The sequence below is a fragment of the Galeopterus variegatus genome, unplaced genomic scaffold, assembly GCF_000696425.1.
Source record: "Galeopterus variegatus unplaced genomic scaffold, G_variegatus-3.0.2 Scaffold1440, whole genome shotgun sequence".
NCBI lineage: Eukaryota > Metazoa > Chordata > Mammalia > Dermoptera > Cynocephalidae > Galeopterus > Galeopterus variegatus.
The window spans coordinates 75,028-97,168 of record NW_007727551.1 but is presented as its reverse complement, the minus strand read 5'-3'; the positions used below and the strand labels follow the sequence as shown (position 1 = coordinate 97,168).

Genomic DNA, 22,141 nt, shown 5'->3' with positions numbered 1-22,141 from the left:
GGAACCGGTCTGTATGTGGGATCCGAACCCTCGGCGGGAGCGCTGCTGCGCTCCCAAGCGGAGCACTGTAGCAGTGAGCCACCGGGCTGGCCCTAAATATTGAACTTCTAATACCAAAAAGTAATGGGAATGTATACAAGGACAGATGGATCACATAATGATACAATTACTAGTTATGTTTAAATCTTTTAACTTTCTTCATGAAAATTTAATTTAAGAGGTACAAGATTCCACAAACTGTAGTGGTATGGTGTGGGCTGAAAATAGAGGTGTGTGTTAACCTCTACCTAAGTAGCAATTGTGGTCTCAACTCTCCCCTCCCACTGCCTTCCTATGCAGACAGGTAATTAACTCTACTTTGACAACAGCAGAAGACTAATATTTCACCTCTGAAGAAACTGAACCTGAGGCACAGGAGAGTTTATATTTAAGCCAACTGTGTTGAAAACAGGATGATTAAGAGAAACTCTACATGCTCAATAGTACAGTCAGCTCCCCATATCCACAGGGGACTGGTTCCAGGACACCCTCGCCCCAATCCCCTACATACACCAAAAACCTCCAGTGCTCAAGCTTCTTACAGTTGGCCCTCTGTATCCACGGGTTAAGCACTCGCAGATAGATACATAGGGCTGACTGTACTCACCTTGGAAACGTGTGCAGCAGGACTGCATATTTCAAATGGAAGATTAAGAAACACTCCTCCAGATAAACCAGAAGTCCCCGAAGAAAAGACCAACAGACAAAGATATTATGGATTACCTAAAACAAAACCAGCTTTAGCATTACCAAGTTATTTTTCAGTGAAACCAACCAAGCCCTACTTGCATACAAAACTTCCAATTAGCTTTTAGTGTTTGGCTCTTAAAACTGAAAGAAATACTCAGACATTAAAGCAGGGATCAGAAAACTTTTTCTGTAAAGAACCAGATACTAAATATTTTAGGCTTTGTGGACCATATACGATCTCTGTCGCATATTCTTCTGCCTGCTTTTTCTCCTCCAAATATTTTAAAGTGTTAAAAGCCATTCTCAGCTCAAGAGCCATGCAAAAACAGACTGTGACTCAGACACTACAGGCCATTGTTTGTCAACCCCTGTATTAGAACATAGCACCTTATATAAGATGAGATAACATTAGCAACAGGGAAAAAGCTACTTAGAGAAAAAAGGGATGATAAAGGCAGCAGAATAAAAAGTTTAAAAAAATATATAACTACACATGAGTATATATAGATACACACAAACATTTTTACACACAGATATCTATATTTCTCTATATTTCATAAAGCTAAGCAAAGATAAATACATCTCTGAAACAGGAGCAGAATGCTATGAAAAAGGAATGGTCAGAAACCAAAAATAAGCTCAGAAAAATTAAAAACAAGGCAGACCAAAAAAAATCAATAAATTTGAAATATAAAGTTTAGGGAAAGTTTCATCAAGCAGAACAAAAAGACAAAGATGGAAAACAAGAGAAAGGGTGATAAAATGAGAGGGTCAATCCAGGAGGTACAACATCTAACTAACAAAACTGAGAGAAAGAGAAATGGAGGGTGGATGTGGGGGACAAACTGAAGAGAAGAAATTCTCAAAGACATAATAAAAGGAATTTTCCAAACTTGAAGTTTCCAAATTAAAAGAGCCTATCAAAAGCCCAGAACAAGGAAGTAAAAACATCTCCAACAAAGTAGACAATCATAAACCTTCAGAAACCAGATTAAGAGAAGACTATAAAAGTTTCCTGAGAAGAGGGCAGGCCCGTGGCTCACTTGCGAGAGTGTGGAGAGTGTGGTGCTGATGACACCAAGGCTGTGGGTTTGGATCCCTTTATAGGGATGGCCGGTTAGCACACATGGGAGAGCATGGTGCTGACAACACCAAGTCAAAGGTTGGGATCCCCTTACCAGTCATCTTTAAAAATAAAAAAGTTTCCCAAGAAGGAAAATAAAGCAAAACAAGTCAAATACAAAAGATTAAATATCACAATAATATTCCAATTCTTAATAGCAACTTTTGAGGTGAAGGACAATACAGCAACATCTTCAAAACTGTGAAGAAAAATACAACCTAGAAATTCTATACACGACCAAATACTAATCAAATAAATAAGAGTACAAAACTAAGACACTCTCAAAACTGCAAAGTCTAAAATGTAAATATTATGTAAATAGTTGTTTTACTGTATTTTTTTATTTGTATTAGTTTTGATTGTTGTATTGTTATTTTTTATTGGTATTTTTCTTTTCAAATATTTTCAATCTGTGCTTGGCTGAATCCATGAATGTGGAACCCATGGACAAAGAGATTGTATAGTGAAATGCTCATGATGATCCATTAATATTAACCCACTATTACAAGTGTTTACCGTGCTGGTGAAACACAAAGTACCATAAAACTTTAAGATTTCAATACAACCTAGTACAGGCGCGCGCGCGCGCACACACACGCACACACACACGTTCTGAACAAAACAGACTAAGTATTTAGCCTATTTTATAGAGAAGTAAACAGGCTGTTTTTTTTAAGGATTATATGCCAAAAGAAAAATGAGTATTTTCCAGCAATAACCCCAGTGCTTAACAGTTCCTGACCAGGAACTCAAAAAAGATTTGCTGAACCAACTGAGGTCTACTCGGATTCCACGGAATAGGAAATAAAATTCTGGTGAAAGAGACTTATGTTTCAACTTATTATGAACACTGCTCTAAGATTGTATAGTGAAATGCTCATGATGATCCATTAATATTAACCCACTATTACAAGTGTTTACTGTGCTGGTGAAACACAAAGTACCATAAAACTTTAAGATTTCAATACAACCTAGTACAGGCGCGCGCGCGCGCACACACACGCACACACACACGTTCTGAACAAAACAGACTAAGTATTTAGCCTATTTTATAGAGAAGTAAACAGGCTGTTTTTTTTAAGGATTATATGCCAAAAGAAAAATGAGTATTTTCCAGCAATAACCCCAGTGCTTAACAGTTCCTGACCAGGAACTCAAAAAAGATTTGCTGAACCAACTGAGGTCTACTCGGATTCCACGAAATAGGAAATAAAATTCTGGTGAAAGAGACTTATGTTTCAACTTATTATGAACACTGCTCTACCTAACCTTTAGAGCAATGTGTATTACATTCTAACAATATACAATAAACCCAAAAAGTAGCATATGGTAGTAGACCAAAATCCCCTAAAAAGACAGGCTATTGTTCACATTAGACTTCTCAGAATACAAATCTGGCTCTTTTTTTTTTTTTTTTTCCTTTTTTTTATAAAGAGACAAGAGATAAAATACAGTGCGCTGCCCATTTAGAGGTCTTCACTGACAACTGTGGTAACTTAATTTTGAGATCACTTAACAGAGAATTTCTATACTAGCTAAAGCAGTAACAAAGTTTGTTAAGCTATTTAGCAAATTTCTATAATACCTATATAAAAAATTAATTTGAAATAAGAAAGAAAAATCCTTTTATGATCTAATCCCATGAACATGCTTATTAATAAGCTATTCATATACAAAAATAAATCATAAACCAGACGTAAAATACTGTAAGAACATCTTTCAAAATAAAACTTCTATAAGAGCTATTTCTTTTGAAACAGATTGTTCTTCATAAATTTCGAAGTAAATTTCGAATAGATTTCACAATTTCAAAGTCAATTAGATGTACTAATAACCCAATAATGTAAATAACATTTTGATAATGCCAAAATTAGGCTTTTCTATTTACAGACATGTATAACAAAAAACTTATTAGTTAAAAACATGACATTTATTTATTTATATATAGCTTAAGCAATGGAAATAATAGAAGTATCTTCACTTTGAGTAAACTCTTCTTCCTACTCTCTTACCCCCTATTATTCTCACAAGTCATTTTGTAAATTATATATATTTTTGTGACCGGTAAGGGGATCGCAACCCTTGGCATGATGTCGCCCAGACTGCTCAGCCAGTGAGCGCACCGGCCATCCCTATATAGGATCAAAACCCGCGGCCTCGGCGCTCCCAGCGCCGCACTCTCCCGAGTGAGCCACAGGGTCGGCCCATAAGTTACACTTTTAATAAAAAATTTTATACTAGCAAATATTCAAGTCAAGGACAGGTGTGAAGATTTACTCAGGAGGAAGTATTTTACACATGGTTACCTTTGAGCTAAAAATAAGAGCTTTCAAATGGTAAACATGCTTAATTTTTAGTTCTAAAATGGCAAACTTCTCTGGAATCTAACAACTTAAATAACATATACATATCAAGGTACTATTATATTTCAACTTAGTTTATACTCAAATTGCTTTAAAAGCCCAATTTTCATATTAAGAAAAAATGTCTTCTGTACCTTAACACCTGAAATTATTCAAAGATATTTTACCAATGCTTTTTAGGAAGGAAGAAAAAGAGAGACCATATTCCAAGAAGAAATATTTTGCTGCCAACACACAAATACCGTGGATAATATCTTATGAAATAAACACAGAGATTTCCCCCAAATTTTTCAGATTCATGGTTATTTTAAAAATAGATCATATTTCTACTCAACTAAATGATTTCATGTAAACTGAAAGTTTTTCTACTCTGTGAAAGGATTATATACTTATTTTTGTGACCCCCCCATGAATAAAAAAACACCGTTTTTTCCTATTCAAATGGTTAAACCTTTCTACATATTTTTCTAAAAAAAACGGCAACCAAAATTCTCAAGACACATTATACTGCATTCTACACTGCAAAGAAACCTAGAAAACTGTAACAAGAATCTATTACAGATGTACACTGAAAACTAACAATAAGCCCATTAATCCTTATAAATGTTAAAAAAAATAAATAATACTTGGACTATTTTTAACTAAAATGTTTTTTCATATTTTCTTAGAAATGCAGGTTCAATATTTTAATTATAGAGAAAAGAAAAAGAACCTAAAAGTCTCTCAGATATAAGCAAAAAACTATCACGCATGTTTAAATCCCCATCCCACAAACAAGCTGTAGCCAAACTCAATCTAACCAGACTGCAGAGGAAAATAACAGCCAAAGATTTCTGAAAGCATAAAATACAAGCTTTATTTAAAAAACAAAAGAAGGCTAGCCTTAAATTTTTAGTTTCAGAAGGAAAACTATCATTTTGTAGCTAAAAGAGGAAAAAAGTCAGACTCAATTTAAATTAATAAACAGAAATAAGGTCCTATTACTCAAGTTTCCTCTTTACCTCTAGGACTCTTACCTGAAATCTGAATAATTTGGCAGCATTAATGTCACAAAAGGTCTCCAAAAGTTTATGAAAGAAACAAGATTTGATAAAACATGCTATATACAAATTTTCAAGATAAACAAGTGCCCTGGAGCTCAGATCCAATAACTTTGATTCTGTTCCTTTCTCACTAGACTTGACATCTTATGCACTCTACTTCAACGTTCAATGTTTCATTTTCCTTAGTAATCTACAGCATAACATTTTTGTAAAGTAAGAATATCGTAATTTAGAACCTTTTAAGGAATTTAGAAAGGGTGACTAAGTGGCACTACTTTGCTGCAGTTGTCTACTTCCCACAGCAAACAAATGCCGTATTTAACCTGTAGACCTTTAATTTACAAATCTACATTAGAATTGAATATTAAATCAGAAAATCTTAAAATTTATCTTAAATTAAACCATTCATGGCTTTTAGCTTTGTATAAAATTTGTATGTCTGGCAACCAAGGCAAATTAAAATTTTAAAACATAGCCATAAAAAGATACACAACAGGGTTTTGTACCTTAAACCATCCACATTGTAAAATACAAGCACTGTGGAAATGTGACTAACGATCCAGTCCTTTAACCAAATATAATAGGACTACTGAGACGCTTTAACATTCTTTGTAGAATACCTTTCTTCTCACTCAAATTCACGTAACTGGCTCTGTATTACTCTCTGTGCTACGACTTATTCCTAAGAAAGATTCTTTTTTAAAAAAATCTATACATTGTAGTGAACTTTAATTTTAAAAATTTTTTTCCACCAAAGGATCTCTGGCTTTTTTTGCAAGCACCATTTTTACCTTTTTACTTTTTACTTATTCATAAATGAAAACGATACACTTCATACTCATAAAATCAGTAGACATTTCTTCAGTGACTCTAAGACTTCATGGGCCATCATATAGGAAAGACAATTGATAGAACCGCTCCATCCTCACTGCAAGGCTTTCTTCACCCTTTATATCACCCATACCATGTAACTTGGCATTAAATGGAATTGGAACACACAGACTTGGTCAAAGAAGGTGGTTAGAACCACAAATAGGAAATTAAAGCACAGCCAAGAATTAGTTTGGGTTTAAGAATGAGACTGGAAGCAGGTGTGACAGCTGAGATAAATGTACAACTCAGCTGAAGCAGAAAACAGATAATGACAAGAGATGGCTCAATTCTAGGTTCCAGGGTTCAAGGTTTCAGTTTCACACATTTTAAAAAGTCATTCTTGTGCTTTTAGAACTTTCAAGATTCTTTACACATTATAATTGCTGTCCTACATAAGTATGTCAAATATAACTAGTGGGGGAAAGAAAACAAAATGACCATGGAAATAAAAGTTTTCTTCCTCACTTCTAAGTGATAATTTAACGGACCAATTTTAGGACTATTTTAACAAAGCACATTTCATCAGTAACAACTGAGATAATTTCTGAATTAATTGAAGTACATGTGACTCTGGAATTAAGTACAGTTATTGTGCTATATAATCAGTGAAGACATGTGTTTGACTAATAAGTAGGCACATATGATAAAAAAAAATGAAGAGAATCCGGAAGTCATTTCTGCTAGACTCCATTCATAGTGTGCAAAAGGAAAACCAGATATTTTATAACTAAAATACAAAATATGCTATAAACAGACTCCTCCTTGATGTTAATCTGGATATCTGGCATTTAATTCTGGTTTCCTGCATGCTGGTAAAGGCAGCAGGTCATTTTCTCACATGCTGCACGTACCCAAGCATACACTAGATTCTACTTCCTTCTTCTTCCCTACCACTTTTGTAGATGGTCGAAGTTGGTAGAAAACAGGTTGGACTGTAAGCTCTTCAGCACTTTCTATCCTCTCTGGAATAGAGAGAGAGGTAGCTACGAGATTCCTGTGGGGATGCCATTGTTTGGTGCCTTTCGCAGCTGCACTACTTAAAACTAAGCAGAGCCAATTCAGTGCTGAAGACTGTGTGGGACCTTTGCTCCCATTTTATTAGGCATTACTCAGTGAAATGAAAGATGAAATTTATTCACATAAACAATGAGTAGCTATTAACAAGTATGTTTTTCTAATTTCTCTGGTAAGTACATATAAAAAACTGTACCACATTAAAGTAAAACTGCATATCAAGAATATGCACTCCCACATATGTATAAACCATGAAGAAAAGAATATTCTATAATAAACAACATTTTGGAAAACATGAGAACTCATTAAAGTGTCCAAAGTAAAATGACATAGTTAGCTAGTGCTATATCAAGTTAAAATATTTTTAGTGTGTTTTATATGACTTGCTGCCCAGGGATGGGTTGTTATTCTAATACAATGGTATTTTCACATATTTAATAATACAGAATTAAACAGTAATATTTTAAATGCTTGAACTTAATCTGCTCTTGGAATTAGTGCAACACTGGATATCTGAGGATGTTTCTCAACTGACACAAACAATCAGTATTTCTACCCAGTATACTATATACTTTGTGAAGATGTTGACTCTTAAGGCTTTGTTCTGGCCCTTCCGGTCTAAATTATACCTAAATCAATCCAAAAGAGTGAACAGAGAGGTAGCATGGTAATGTTGAAATGTCAAATCACATCATATATTTAAAATGGTATCCACTTGCAACTTTAAAAGATGGTTCTGGTTGAATACAAAACATGTAAGACATGCATTTCCTCTGCTCACTCCCAAAATCTGACTAAATAAACCACATAAGAAGGAAAGTAAAAACTCTTAAGAACAAAGATTGGGAAAAAAGACAAGAGTAGATAAAAAAAATTTCAACAAAATTTTGGAAAACTGTAAAGGGATGGGCAAGTAATCACTGATTTAAATTTCAGCTTTCTCTGCTATGCTGGGCCTGCAAGAAGAGGAACCCAGTAAGAAGAAAGTCAATTCATTCATTCAATAGAAGCCCTGGAAAGTCAGGAACTGGAGACACCAGGAACTTCCAAACGCAGGGTTACAGGATGTATGAAAACAGAAAGATTGGTTGAAAGTCTGTGCTGGTGGTACTTACAACGTCCCAGATCTTCTGTCTTGCCTAATCATACAGACTAGGTGGTGGCCCTTCACCAATTCTTTCAGAATCTGTAAGGACTACTATCTAAAAATACTCAACCAGAAAAAATTGGCTTGAGAGTACTAAAAAACGTTAGGATGACAATGACGAGCTGAAAACAGGAGGGAATTAAATAACTTCACATTCAATGTTAAGCCTCTGAGCCCTGTTTCCCAATCAGCTTCTGTAACACTGGCTGTCACACATATCCCACAGTTGGGAGAATGGATAATTTTCATTTGGAGAAAGTGATGGCTCAGTAACCTGCAGACACTGATATTTAGAAATCCCCCAAGAACCATAGGTCCCCACTCAATCATCCACAAAAATGCCTACTAATCAACAAGCTCTAGCCACCTGAACAAAATTTCCAATTTTTTAGTACCTTCTTGAATATAAACAGATACTCAAAGACCACAAGACATCTGAGAACAATCTTTGACCATGATTAAAGCAAAAGAATGCTATAAAAATGGAACATTCAAAATATAGTTCAAAAATCTTTTTAAAGTTGATATAAAAATTGAACAGAAAGGTTAAAAGACAAAATTAGGGAAAAAAATCAAGAAAATAGTATAAAATAAATGGAAAAAGGGAGATAAAAAAATTAAAGAATCATTCAAAAAACATCAAACATCTCACTAGCAACAGTTCTAGAAAAAGAACAAAAAAGAACAAAAAAAGAGGATCTTACCAAGAAATAATATAAAATAGCAGATCGAGCACACCACTTGCTAATGGTCTCTTCCTAAACAAAAAACATCAAACATCTCACTAGCAACAGTTCTAGAAAAAGAACAAAAAAGAACAAAAAAGAACAAAAAAAGAGGATCTTACCAAGAAATAATATAAAATAGCAGATCGAGCACACCACTTGCTAATGGTCTCTTCCTAAACCCACCAAAATGATGGAAAAGAAATCTGTTTTTAAGTACATAAATACAGTGAATAAGAAAAGAAAAAAGCAATAACATCTTGGAAGCTAGAAAGAAGGTAGATAAATGGTGACTGACTAAAACAGAATGACGAAGCAAATCAGAAAACCAAGCAGCAATCTGATCTTACTGGAGAACTCCCAGAAAGAATAAGGAATTGGCCATATGCCACATAATTCTCTGCACTGGGGTGAAAGTGCCAGTTGCTGAAAGTGTGTGTTGGGGTTAACAGGAGGTATTAAAAATAAGTATTACTGAAAATAAGTCCTTTTAAAAGGTAACCAGTTCAATGCACTCCCATCTGCAAAAAGTCTGGAGATTTATGCTTTGGAGAAGATGAAAAAGATGAGCTCTGGCCTGGCCAGATGATTTAATGACTTGCCTCACCATGTGCTTAGAGCTTCCATTCAGCTTTTTAGTGTCTCAGACTTAAATACGGACAGGCAAACACAGATCACTAGAGCTCTCTGAGAAAAGCCTCTAATATGAAAGAAATCAACCAAACCAAAGCAAAACATAAACAGATACTTGGCAGAAAGAAAACTTAAAAAAAAATCTATTATTAATATCTTAAATAGACATGAGAAGATAACGTAATCATAAAACAAGTAGGATCCCATAAAGGGGTGGTGGAACAGAAGAAAAAAGAGCTCTTGAAAATTAAAAATTATAGTAGAAATTCAAAGCAATAAACTCAATAAAAGGGTTGAGAAGGTTAAGAAAACCTCCCGGAAAACCAAAAAATATATAAAAATATAAACATGAACATATATATGAGAGAAAGAAAATGACAGTCTTAGAAAACTACTCTAGGAGATCCAGTATCTGAACAATAAGCATGGTAGTAAGAGAAAAAGAAGAACAGTAAATCACCAATAAAATAACGCAAGAAAAATTTCTAGTGTTCAAGAACATGAGTTTCCAGATTGGTAATGTCCCACGACAAAGAATGAAAACAGATTCTCAATAAGACACATCACAGAATTTCAGCACACTAGGTGGCTAGCTAAGAAGATATGATAAAGATTCCACAGAGGAAAAAATAGGACATATGAAAAATCAGAAATGAATTCTTAAAGAGCAAGAATGGAACTTCAAAGACAATAAAATAATGACTTCAAAATTATCAAGGGAATGATTTTCAACCTGAAATTCCATTCTCAGTCAAACAATCAATTAATTTTTAGAGCAGAATAAAAATATTTTCAGAAATGCTGGTTGCAAAAAATGTACTTTCCATGCAACCTTTCTGAAAATGACAATGGAGGATATGCTCCACCAAAATGAGAAAGTAAACCAATTAGGAAGCAGACATGGAAAAAAGAGGTACGATTCAAGAGAGATGCAAACAGAATCCCTAAGAAGATGATAATGGTGATCTCAAGGCATAGCTTCACATCGAGTGGGAAAGTCAACCAATCCATACTGGAGCCTGTCTGAGAACTCCAGGAGAACTCTCTCCAAGAAGATGAATCTGATGGCTTCAGAACACATTGAGATGTATACACCCAAAAGAGTCTGAGGTTGAATTAAAAATATGTAGAAACAACAATGTAAGTTAAAAATTAAGACAAGTATTTATCTGTGAATAGTATTTACATGATCATAACTCAAATAAGAAATATTCTTAAAATATGATGTCACTCTATGTAGAAGATGAGATAAATGGGAAATGATTAATGGTAAGTGGCAGCCCAAAGTCTTCATTTCCAAAGTGAAATGGCAAGAGTAGAATCCTAAAACTAAAATCAAGCAGTGGTCTTGTAAGCATATAGATATATGGAGGTAAACACACAGAGAGGAGCTGAGAAAAGCTGCCTCTTGAGAGGTGGAAGAGAGCATAGGGAACATGTTTAATTTTAATATATATATTTTTTAAATCAAGAAAACAAAAATATCTCCCAGTAGTAAAAGATATGAGTTTCCATACTTTAGGGTAAACCCAGACTTTAAGACAACTGATGATAAAACTTCAGAATAACAAAAGGATAAAGAGAAAAGCTTCAGGAGGGTGTATGTAAGCGGGGGAAGGGTAGGTTAACAGCAAGAGCAAAAGGGCATCCAATTTCTCAAGAGCCTTCAAAATTCTGAGGAAAATCTATTTCTTTCTTAGAATTTTCTATTGAGCCAAATATCAATCATGGGGGGAAATAAAGATAATTCCAGGAATGAAAGAATTCACAATCAATTTATCATAGGAGAATGCACTCTGCCAAAAGGAGAGTAAACCAAAGAAGAGATCATGGAATCCAGAAAGAGGTACAGGGAATTCTTAGGAGTCAGTAAAGAGAGTCCCAGATAACAGCTATGCAGGAAGTTCAGAGAACTGAGGGTTCCAGGAAGACACTTCCATGGGAAAAGAAAATAAAAATGATGTTATCTGAACTACTGAGGTTCCACTAATTCTGTGGAAGGGTTTAGTTTCTATATGACAAAAGTAAAAAATTATTCAAGGAAGGTAATAATACATTAGAAGTCTTAGCTATAAATGTTTTCATAGGCCTAACATGGTAAAACTGACTAATAATATATTGTCTCTACTTTGGGAAAACTAAGGAAAGAAAAGGGAAGAGGGTGAAAGGTACAATAATATCTAAAATTAAAGTAATGCCATTATCACATAAGGGCAGAGAACTAATATTCTTTCTTTGCATTTCGCTTTTAAACTATTTACTTCTAATACTATGGAAATTTTTTCAATTACATAAATAAGATTTCAACACAGGAAAGTTCTCCAATGACCTAAAATAATTTCCAAATCAGAGATGAGATCTAATGGTGTTAGCTACAAAAGGAACATAAATTCATAAATTCATATTAATGATGTTTTGAAGGATACATTGCAAAAGATAAAACAAGCAGGCACCAGACTAAGCTGATATTCATTTCCTGTGTGGGCTTCATAAAATTATAGTAGACTTCAGTTACTAGATACACAATTGTAGCAGCCACCGTGAAATCCACCAGCCACTGGTATTCTGGAAAGTAATGCAATGCTGAAAAATAAAGGTTAAAAAAAAATGTCACTTATCTTTTCATAAATAGCTTATGAGGATTTATCCATAATTAGCTGTAACTATGCCATATTTTATTTGTCGATTTGCAAGCCAAGATTTGCAAATATGACAATTTAAAAATGCAGGAAATGGAGATTGTTAGCATACAAAACAATTTTAATACTTCATAAATTAAATAATTGAAATAAATATGAAATGATTACCAAAAAATTAAACTTTGATTAAAACTGATTAGCTATTTTTTTACAGAAATTTTAAGTCTAGATTTATTTTAAGGATTTAGCTACGATACTTTAACTTCAGAATACAACTTAGTATTGAATACAACAGATTTACTTGTTCACTTCTGTGAAGTATGAGAGTTTAACTTTATGCTACAATTATTAACCACACTGATGGAAGACTAGTAATATTGTGAGTTACTACAGATTAAAATAATAAATTAAATAAATATACTTTTTATTCCCTCTTCTGCTCTGCAAGAAAAGCTGATGAAATCTCTGTCAATTTTCCATAAAACCATACCCCTTCAACAAACTATTCTATTCTTAAGAGTTTATATTAAAATTAGCATTCTCTGAAAGTAAAAATAATTCCATCACCCTTTGCATCTCAGTTGTTAATAGATGTAATTATATTTTTGTATTCAATAATAAATTATATATGTGCCTTCTAATAGAATAGTGGAGTCAAAAGAAGTTCAGACAGAAAACCCTCTATCTTTAAACACATATATACAACATGCATTCACAAATGATTACATATATATAAATAAACATCTCCCTGCTATTCTGGTTAACTGAAATGTTCTTGATATTATATGACCAGTTGTTAATCTAGCACCATTTTCAACTTGTTCTCAAAACTGTACAAGATAAACCAAATACTCCATAAATTGCCACGTTATCCTCATTTTCAATTTTTTTAGTTCATTAAAATAGCCTAGTTCTCACTGACTGGCTCTACCACATTCATTGTGCAACCCTGCCTCTTCTTTCTAATAAGGTGAAAAAAAAAAAAGATTGATTTATAAGTTACCTACCTCATAGAATTGTGAGGATGAGTTAATACAGGTACTTAATGTCCAATACTCAATACTTTTAGGATTATTAAAGTTAATTAATTAGCTGGTAATTATTCAATAAACATTAGGTATTAGTAAAAATGACAAAAACTACTACAAATCAGGGAGAATGTGTATATATTCTTGTATTTATACATGTCTGTGAACATTTTATACAAGTAAGCACATACAGGAATTTTAAAACGAATGCGACAATTACTAATCAAAAAGTCAAAATGCTTCTAAATGTTTTAAATGTTACATGAAACATTAGGTATTAGTAAAAATGACAAAAACTACTACAAATCAGGGAGAATGTGTATATATCCTTGTATTTATACATGTCTGTGAACATTTTATACAAGTAAGCACATACAGGAATTTTAAAACGAATGCGACAACTACTAATCAAAAAGTCAAAATGCTTCTAAATGTTTTAAATGTTACATGAAGAATAGTTTTTTAAAAAGGATAATATAACCAGTTTTAAAAGTCTGAATGATAGTAGACAATTGGTTTGTATTGTTCTTCATTGATATTTTTGGATTCTAGGACACCCTTTCTATATACATACATATAATCTTTGTAAATGTAATAATCAACTTTCAAATATTTTGAGGATACTTTGCATCACGAAATAATTCTATATGAGATACTAGATAAATCTGTTAAAGTTTTTTGAACAGTGGTTTGATTTTAACCCAAGAAGGGTCAAATACATAATGATACTTTTTTATATGACATTATCAAAATTATTTTTTACAAAAATGTGTCATTTTATTTCCTCATTTATCATGTGAACCAGTGGTTCTCAATCCTGGTCAAAAATCAAAACCATTTGCAGCAGTTTTAAAAATACAAATTACCAGAACTCACTCTAGATTCACTGAATCTCCAAGGGTGGGAGTAGGAAATCTTTATTTTTTTAAAGACCTCCTTAAGTGATTTTGATGTATGGTGAGGTTTGAAAACCAGTGTTTTAAATAATATCACTTTAGATACCTTTCCTTCTAAGATTCAAATAATTTCCTGTAAATTTAATTTTAAACTTAAAATCATGATAGTCTTTATAGTCTTTATACAATTGTAGAAGCTGAGATACAGGAGGAGAACTAAATGACTTACTCCAAGAAACCCAGTGGGTAAAAGTGAATCTTGAATAAGTGAAGTTTTCTGACTCCTAATCTAGTTCATTATTCTAAAACCACTTTCCTTTCTACTAAATGTGAGAACAAAATTAAATTATTGTAGATATAGGTAATTCAATGCAAATATACAAATGCAGTTTTTTTATAATGTGCAAGCCACATTATAAAAAGAGTAGGCTGGCACAGACAGCTAAAGGAAGTCTAGAATTCAAGATAAAAACTGTGATCTCAACTTAATAAAGAAAAACTGTATAACAAACTTGTGTAAGTTAGCCTCTGAAAAATGGGAAAAATAATACTACAAGTTAGGTGAAATAGAAAAAAAAAATTAATTCAAATGAAGTTGTTTTGAACTTCTAGGTTCTTAAAAGATTTCATATTCCGTATAATGGACTTAATTATAAGAAAAACATACCAAAAAGTCTAGCCATGATAGGTAAAATCAAAGTAGTTTCACTACCATAATATAAAACTGAGATTTACAGAACACTTTACCGAGATTTCCCTTACCTAAAGTATCCACTTCTGTAACTGACTTTGTTTCTAGATGAAGGTCAATATCCTTTGGAATGGTTAGTGGCTTACTTTCAATGTGACCATTATATTTCCTATAAAAATCAGACAAGTGACACAAAAAACAAGTTACCTACACTGTTATCCAAGTGCTTGTATCAAACTAATTACAAATGAGTTTTGAAATTTCACAGTGAAAAAGAGAAGCAGAGTTTCTAGCATTTCATCAAAAAGGAGATAAGGTACTCAATAGTTTATAAAAAAGGACTGCAAAATGTGGGTGTAAATTATTATGTGAAGATACAAACTACCATGAAAAAAACCCTAAATTAATGACAGCAACAAAAATTAGGTTGCTGGCTTAGGATTTCACACCCATTTCTCCTACTCTCTCTTCTGTAGATTTAGAGACAACCTAACATCTCTTTCTTTAAGCACAAGAGTAAAAGCATATGAAGACAAAGTATACTTCTCTTTGAAATGATATATATACATGCACACACACATACATACACATAAACAGACCTATAACTATATACAAGTCAGAGTTAAGGAAATATATTAAGATTTATGTGCATGAGAAATTCAGAAATATGAAAGGCTAACTTTGAGTTTCATTTACCAAAAATGACAGATGGAGGCAAAATAGAAGAATTCTTCAGGTGTACTTGTACCATTCCCAAATTTAATTTTTAAAGATAATCAAACATATATAGAAAGTAATAAACTAAGTTTTATTAATATTAATTCCAATACTGGAAAACAGTTTTGCATATCTACTTGAATAACATAAACTGGGAAAACCTCAGTAAAAAATTATTTCATATCAATAAGTCAAATTATTATTGCTACTAGGAACAAGACAGCATCATTTAGGGCATCTTTTTGTAAATATAAAGTATGTTCAACATATAAAAATTATTGTAAAATTATTGATTACAAGGCATTTAGTAAGAATTCATATATTTACAAAATAAACACTATACTACATAACTAAATTTTACAAATGTTGAATATGGTGGCTATGAATAGGTAGAGATGGAATAGTTAAAACGAAACAAAGAAACTAAAAACTAACCTGAATTAAAGTCCTAGCCCTTAATAGTAATGTGAACTTGGGCAACTCATTTAACATCTTTGATCAATATCTTCTCATTAGTAAGGTATAATTAAATTTTTAGCTAATATTGAGGGTTGTAGTGTGGATTAAATATACCTTGTGTAAAAGTGTTTTGGAAACTATATTGTCAGGCAGGAATATTTTATTAAACAACCTAACTACTGGAATAAAAAGAAGGAAGGTTTACAATTAATATTACAATGAGCTTCAAGGTTTATCTATAATGATTAGTGAAAAAAAGAGGATGGCAGTGAGATCACAAAAGACAGTCTTCAAATTTCAAATTTCATGCCAAATAATCATTAATGTTTAAAGAATTTTTTAGCACCGACAAATGTATTAGACCAGGCTTACGTAATTTTTATGATATACATGAGAAATTTGGTGACAATTTGTTGTCACTGATATTTCATAATACATTAGAATCATGATTTCAGAGTCAGAGAGGACATGAGAAGTCCTCCTGTATCCCAGGTTAAGGAAACTAAGGCCTATTCAGAGAAGCTAATTAACTTATTCTTTCCCTGAGAATTCAATTTAAACACTGATATAAAATGTTAAAGCTGGAAGGATCCTTCAAAATGACTATGTTCAATCTTTCCATTTCACAGATGAGGCTACTGTGCCCCGTTCAGTGAGGTTTATTAACAGGCAGTTCTCTTCATATACTTTAAACACAGACAGAATTTTCAAGAGCTAAATGGAACCTACAAAGTTATACAGTCCACCCCTTCCATTTTAAAAATTAGAAAACTGGGCTGGCTAGTTAGTTCACTTGGTTAGAGCATGGTGCTTTATTGGCCAGCTGCCAAAAAAAATATTTTTAAATAAATAAAAATAAAAATGAGAAAACTGAGGCCAAAGGCAGGTCAATTTGTCCAATAACATAATACAGAGTAGAATCAAAATCTGGAAAAGAACCTAAACTAACTGATATCTTTAAATGAGATGTAGGGTAAAGACACTGGGTTATAGTTCTCTCCCTAATCAACCCCAACTAAATTTTATATGATGGCTATATTGTTTTCATAATTTAAACACAAAGAATAAAATTAAACATTCTTGAGTAAAATAATCACTGTTTTGTGCTTATATGTTAGATTACTACATATTGGATTTTCATGGGTTCTGATCTCAAATTTATCAACAGCTCATGGCATAATTGGTAAATGTTTCTTTAATCAAAGCATAAAAATATATTTACATTAAGTGTGTTAAATATTTAACACTTTACAAGCTCAACAAGATAACTTACCTATCTTTTTTGCTTTTCCCTTTTTGTTGCTTCCCTGCAAGAATTCTTAATTCTTCTTCTGTAGGATGTTGATACCACCTCAAGCTAAAGAAAAGAACAATCCTTTTAAATAAAGCACTTAAAATAACCAGAGTTATTCATTTATTCTACAAATATTCATTGAGTTTCCTATCTGTGAAGACACTGTAAGGAAGTATCAGGTGAAAACTGTAATCTGAAACAGATACTACTGTTTAAGTCTTAAAAGGGTTTAGAACCAAGCACTTACTAGATGCCAGGCCCTGCAATGCTGTTTATTTCTTACAACATATATTAAGATTATACAGGCTTATTATTAAAAGTAAATGAAAAGAACCTTGCAGACATGTTTGGGCAGGAGTACATTAGTTCTCCACCCGTCCTTCATTTGAAGGAATTGAGAGTTATCTCAAAAAAGTCTGTCCGAATGTTTTCACATTTCCTTTCTTTGCTTCCTTTAATTTAGTTTGAGAATTCTCAAACTTTATGTGTATATGAATTAGAGAAAAATCTTTGTATTACAAAACAGTTTATTCTTGGCTATATCTAACCTTCCTGAGGGCTCTAACAACCTTGACCACACAGTCAAAATCACTTATTTCCAAACATATCCCATGTATCCAAACAAATCATTTATTCCCTGCCAAACACCAACCAGCTCATTCGGAAACACCCTTCTTGCCTAGTGGTTTCACTACCTACCAGTCACCTAAATTTGATTTTCATATCTGATCTTCAGTGTGCCTTCCCCACGTTATCATCAATTCTATTCAACTCTTAAAATTCCAAATTCTGCCTGCTCTAGTGCACAGACCTTAGTTCAGCATATCTTCCTCTGTAGCTGTAACTACTACAAAACTGTAAGTGGTCTCTCTGCCTTCCCCTGGACACATTCCTCATCAAATACACTCTGAGCCCACCTTTAGTTATTTCTCATAATGAAAATCTTATCGAGGTACATGCCTGTGTAAATCTTTTCCAAGGTTCCTCACAAGGTAAAGCAATGAGTAAGACAGCTAGGCAAGGACTCTGACCAAGGCACTGATGTCATAAAGGAAGAAATACAGACCTGGTATTGCTAGGCCCTCCAATTTTTTAATTATAAAAATCCATAATTTTAATGTAAAATATCCCAATTAAAAAAAAAATAATTTGCTGTTTTTAAAAACACTACAAAATTGGCAATTTGAGTACTGACTGGATATTTGATAATATTAAGGAATGACTGCAAAACATTTTAACTATGATAATGGGATTGTGGTAATTTTTTAAAAGCTTATATATTTTTTGGCCGGCCCGGTGGCACACTCATTTTAAAACAGGAGAATCACCAACAAAAAGCAAAAATATGAAAAACATGGCCTTAAATAGATCATGTTTAGGTCTATTTAGGAGAGATCTGAAACAAGAAGGCAGAGTGTTGCCTTGTTCGACCTCAAATGAAAACAGGCACATAGCATCAGTCAAATTTTTTGCAACTCTATGTCCAAGAATGACCATGAAAAGACCACAAGTGTTGATTATGGAAATAAATTTTAGCAAGTAGGCAAATCACAAATACAGAATCCACAAATAATGAGGATGAGCACATAACATTTAGAATACTTAAGCAAAAACTCATATACAGACTAAAATCAGTCATGCAGCTTTGAGAAATAATACATAATCAGTGAACGAACTCTTAGTATAGGAAAACTTGGGTTATATATAGAGCCCAATAATAATGAAATTATTTTAAGACCATTACATTTTCTAAGAACTATTTTCTTTTAAAATATACTCAAACTTGTTTAATCTTATATTGTAAACGCATTCTTCTAAAATGAATTATATTTATTACAGTTTTTATTGGATACTCAGGGTCATCTTCAATAGTAACAATTACTGTGCAAAGCTGGAATCTAAGGATGCTAGGTGCTTTTATGACTATTTACTTATAGTCTATTACTCATCTTCCCATTTATTCATTCATTCATCAGCCATTTATAAAGGGCCTACTATGTTCAGATACTCTGCAAGGCAGTGGAAATATAATCATGCCCAATAAAGCCAAAGTCCCTGCTTTTTGATGCTTATATTCCAGTTGGGGTAGAATCTAACCTATCAAAAAAATAAATTATAAATTATGATACCACACAAAAGAACCAAACAAGTGATGAGAATGAGAGAGACAAGCCTTAGATATTAGGTGAAGAAAACTTGCCTGAGACATTTAACTAGCACCCTAAAGGATAAGAAAAATGGAAAGAAGAGCATTCCATGCAGAGAACAGCAAGTCCAAAAGCACAGAGGCATGAAAGAACATAGAATATTGTAGTAACTAAAAAGCCATGGAGGCACTAGTTTCAAGGAGTAACACAAGATGGAGGCTGAAGAAGTAAGAAGGGGAACAGATCATGTAAAGCCTCAGAGGTCAAGGTATAGAGTTTAGATTCTATGCTAAAATAATGGTCTCAAAAAGAGTGGGAGAAAAAAAATCAATTTACATTTTAAGATCCCTTTTGCTGCTCTGTGAATTAGGAGGCAAGAATAGCAGAGAGATACATTTTGGACAGTGAATCAACAGGTCTTGCCGATGAACTAAAGGTAGGAAGGAAAAAACTAAAGAATGAAGGATAATATCTAAATTTCTCATTTGAGGAAGACAGTACATTTTCTAACGTGAAATAAGGTAGGAAGAAATCGAGAACTTAAATATGTTGAGTTTTAAGTACCTATTAGACACCAAGTGAAAATGTCAAGAGAGCAACTAACTAACTACGTTTTAGAATCTAGAACTCAGAGATATTTGGGATCACTGCATAATTGTGGTATTTATATCCATGGAAAATAAAATCACCTAAAGAGAAAGTAAAACATGGTATACAGCTAAATAGTAGAGTAAGTGAAAAAGTAGTGTTTACACAGACAACTCACGTTAACAAATTGGGCTATAAAGAGAAACAGGAAAATAGGAAAAAACTAAGGAATGAACACGGAGGGGCTTTGCTTTTAAGGGTGGAGGAAGGCAGGATTGTGACTCTTCTTTATTTGTTGTTGTTACTTTTAATGAAAGATCTAGAAAAAAAAAAAAAGTGCATGTGAACAGAAATGGACCAACTAATAACATTAGAGAAATGGCCAAAGCAGCAAAGTCTGGATGAAGGTTAGAGGAAATGAGGCCAAGAGCACAAATTAAGGAATCGGGCCCTGACAGACAGGACACTTCTTCCACAGGCCAAAATAAAAATATATAAAAAGTTTCAAAAATAAAGAAGAGAGGTTGCACATGTAACTGGGGTTGTGGATTTGGTAGTTTGAAGATGGGAGTGATGGGTTCTGGTTTCAAGAGCTGAGAGTGAGGCTAAGGCTGGCATGCATACGGTTTGAAGAGAAAAGATTCAGGTTGAAAAGGCATATGAAAAGTGGAGCATACAAATATTGCAAGGTAGCATGGAGCAGCCATCTAAGGTCTGAGTTCATAGATCCAAAGTAAAACCTATAAGTACAGTTGCATGATTTTCTTTAAACAGGAATTGCTTCGTACAGTTTGATTCCATACTGTATGGTTCTCATTTACTATAAACTTTGTAAATTGGTCTCAATTTTTAGTGTTTTCCTTTGTTTTTAGTTGGTGTGTCTATCTCAGCAAAATGGTGCTTACTACTGCTGTACTATGACTTTTAATATAGACTTGGAAGACAGAAAAGTTTGTTAGATTTAAAGACTACATAGCAGTTAATAGTTAATGATAATGGTCACAAAAAATACAACTAGAGAAAAATAGTTTATGTTAATATGTTAAGCAAAAGAAATATGATACAAAATTGCACATATATCACAAAAAGGGGGAATATACAAATGTAAAAGATTAGAAAGACATACAACAAAATTTACACAGTGATTGTCTTTGAGTGATGGTAATATAGTCCATCAGCTCTTAATTTTACTTTTTGTCAGTTTACCATCTTTTTCTATATTGTAAGCATGCACTGCTTTTGAAATGGAAAAAAATAAACTTCTTAAAAAATACCAAGTATTGGGCCGGCCCGTGGCTCACTCGGGAGAGTGCGGTGCTGATAACACCAAGGCCCCGGGTTCGGATCCCATATACAGATGGCCGGTTCGCTCACTGGCTGAGCGTGGTGCTGACAACACCAAGTCAAGGGTTAAGATCCCCTTACCCGTCATCTTAAAAAAAAAAAAAAAAAAAAAAAAAAAAAAAAAAAAAAAAATACCAAGTATTAAAAAGATCTCAATAAAAAACTGATTCTATTGCATTTAACTAAAATATATTAATTTCAGTGTATTTTATGACATTTATCTTGCCTACTCAGTGGCTTTTTTTACACGTTCAGATGGCAGCAGTGTCTCAGATAATAAAGCCAATATGGTATTGTTCTTCAGTAAATTACTGAAATAACTTTTCAGAGATCATTCTTGTATAAACCACTACATAAAATATTATCACACCACTATAAACTCTTACTAAAGCAGTTCAACAGCACTGAAAAAATCTGTAGCAGAAAATATAGAATGTACTGACCTAGAGTTTATTTTAAAAATTTAAACAGCAATGTCATTTTAAAAATTTAAGCAGGGGCCGGCCCGGTGGCACACTGCTACAGTGTGCCGCTTGGGAAGTGCGGTGGTGCTCCCGCCGAGGGTTCGGATCCCACATATGGACCGGCCGCTCACTGGCTGAGCGTGGTGCTGACAACCCCAAGTCAAGGGTTAAGATCCCCTTACCGGTCATCTTTAAGAAAAAAAAAAAAAAAAAGAAACAAGTAT

At 33.2% G+C, this 22,141-nt stretch overlaps 1 protein-coding gene across 3 annotated transcripts in view; it reads right to left on the bottom strand.

Annotated features, from left to right (window-relative positions):
- TMEM161B (transmembrane protein 161B) overlaps positions 1-22,141 on the bottom strand; it is a 67,236-nt gene that overhangs the window by 15,070 nt on the left and 30,025 nt on the right. For all 3 annotated transcript variants that reach the window (XM_008577040.1, XM_008577042.1, XM_008577041.1), the window contains 3 exons: positions 17,354-17,437; positions 14,976-15,073; positions 12,077-12,233 (listed from right to left, as the gene is read on the bottom strand). In XM_008577040.1, coding sequence (XP_008575262.1) covers positions 12,077-12,233; positions 14,976-15,073; positions 17,354-17,437 — 339 coding nt within the window. The remainder of the gene's footprint in view (positions 1-12,076; positions 12,234-14,975; positions 15,074-17,353; positions 17,438-22,141) is intronic.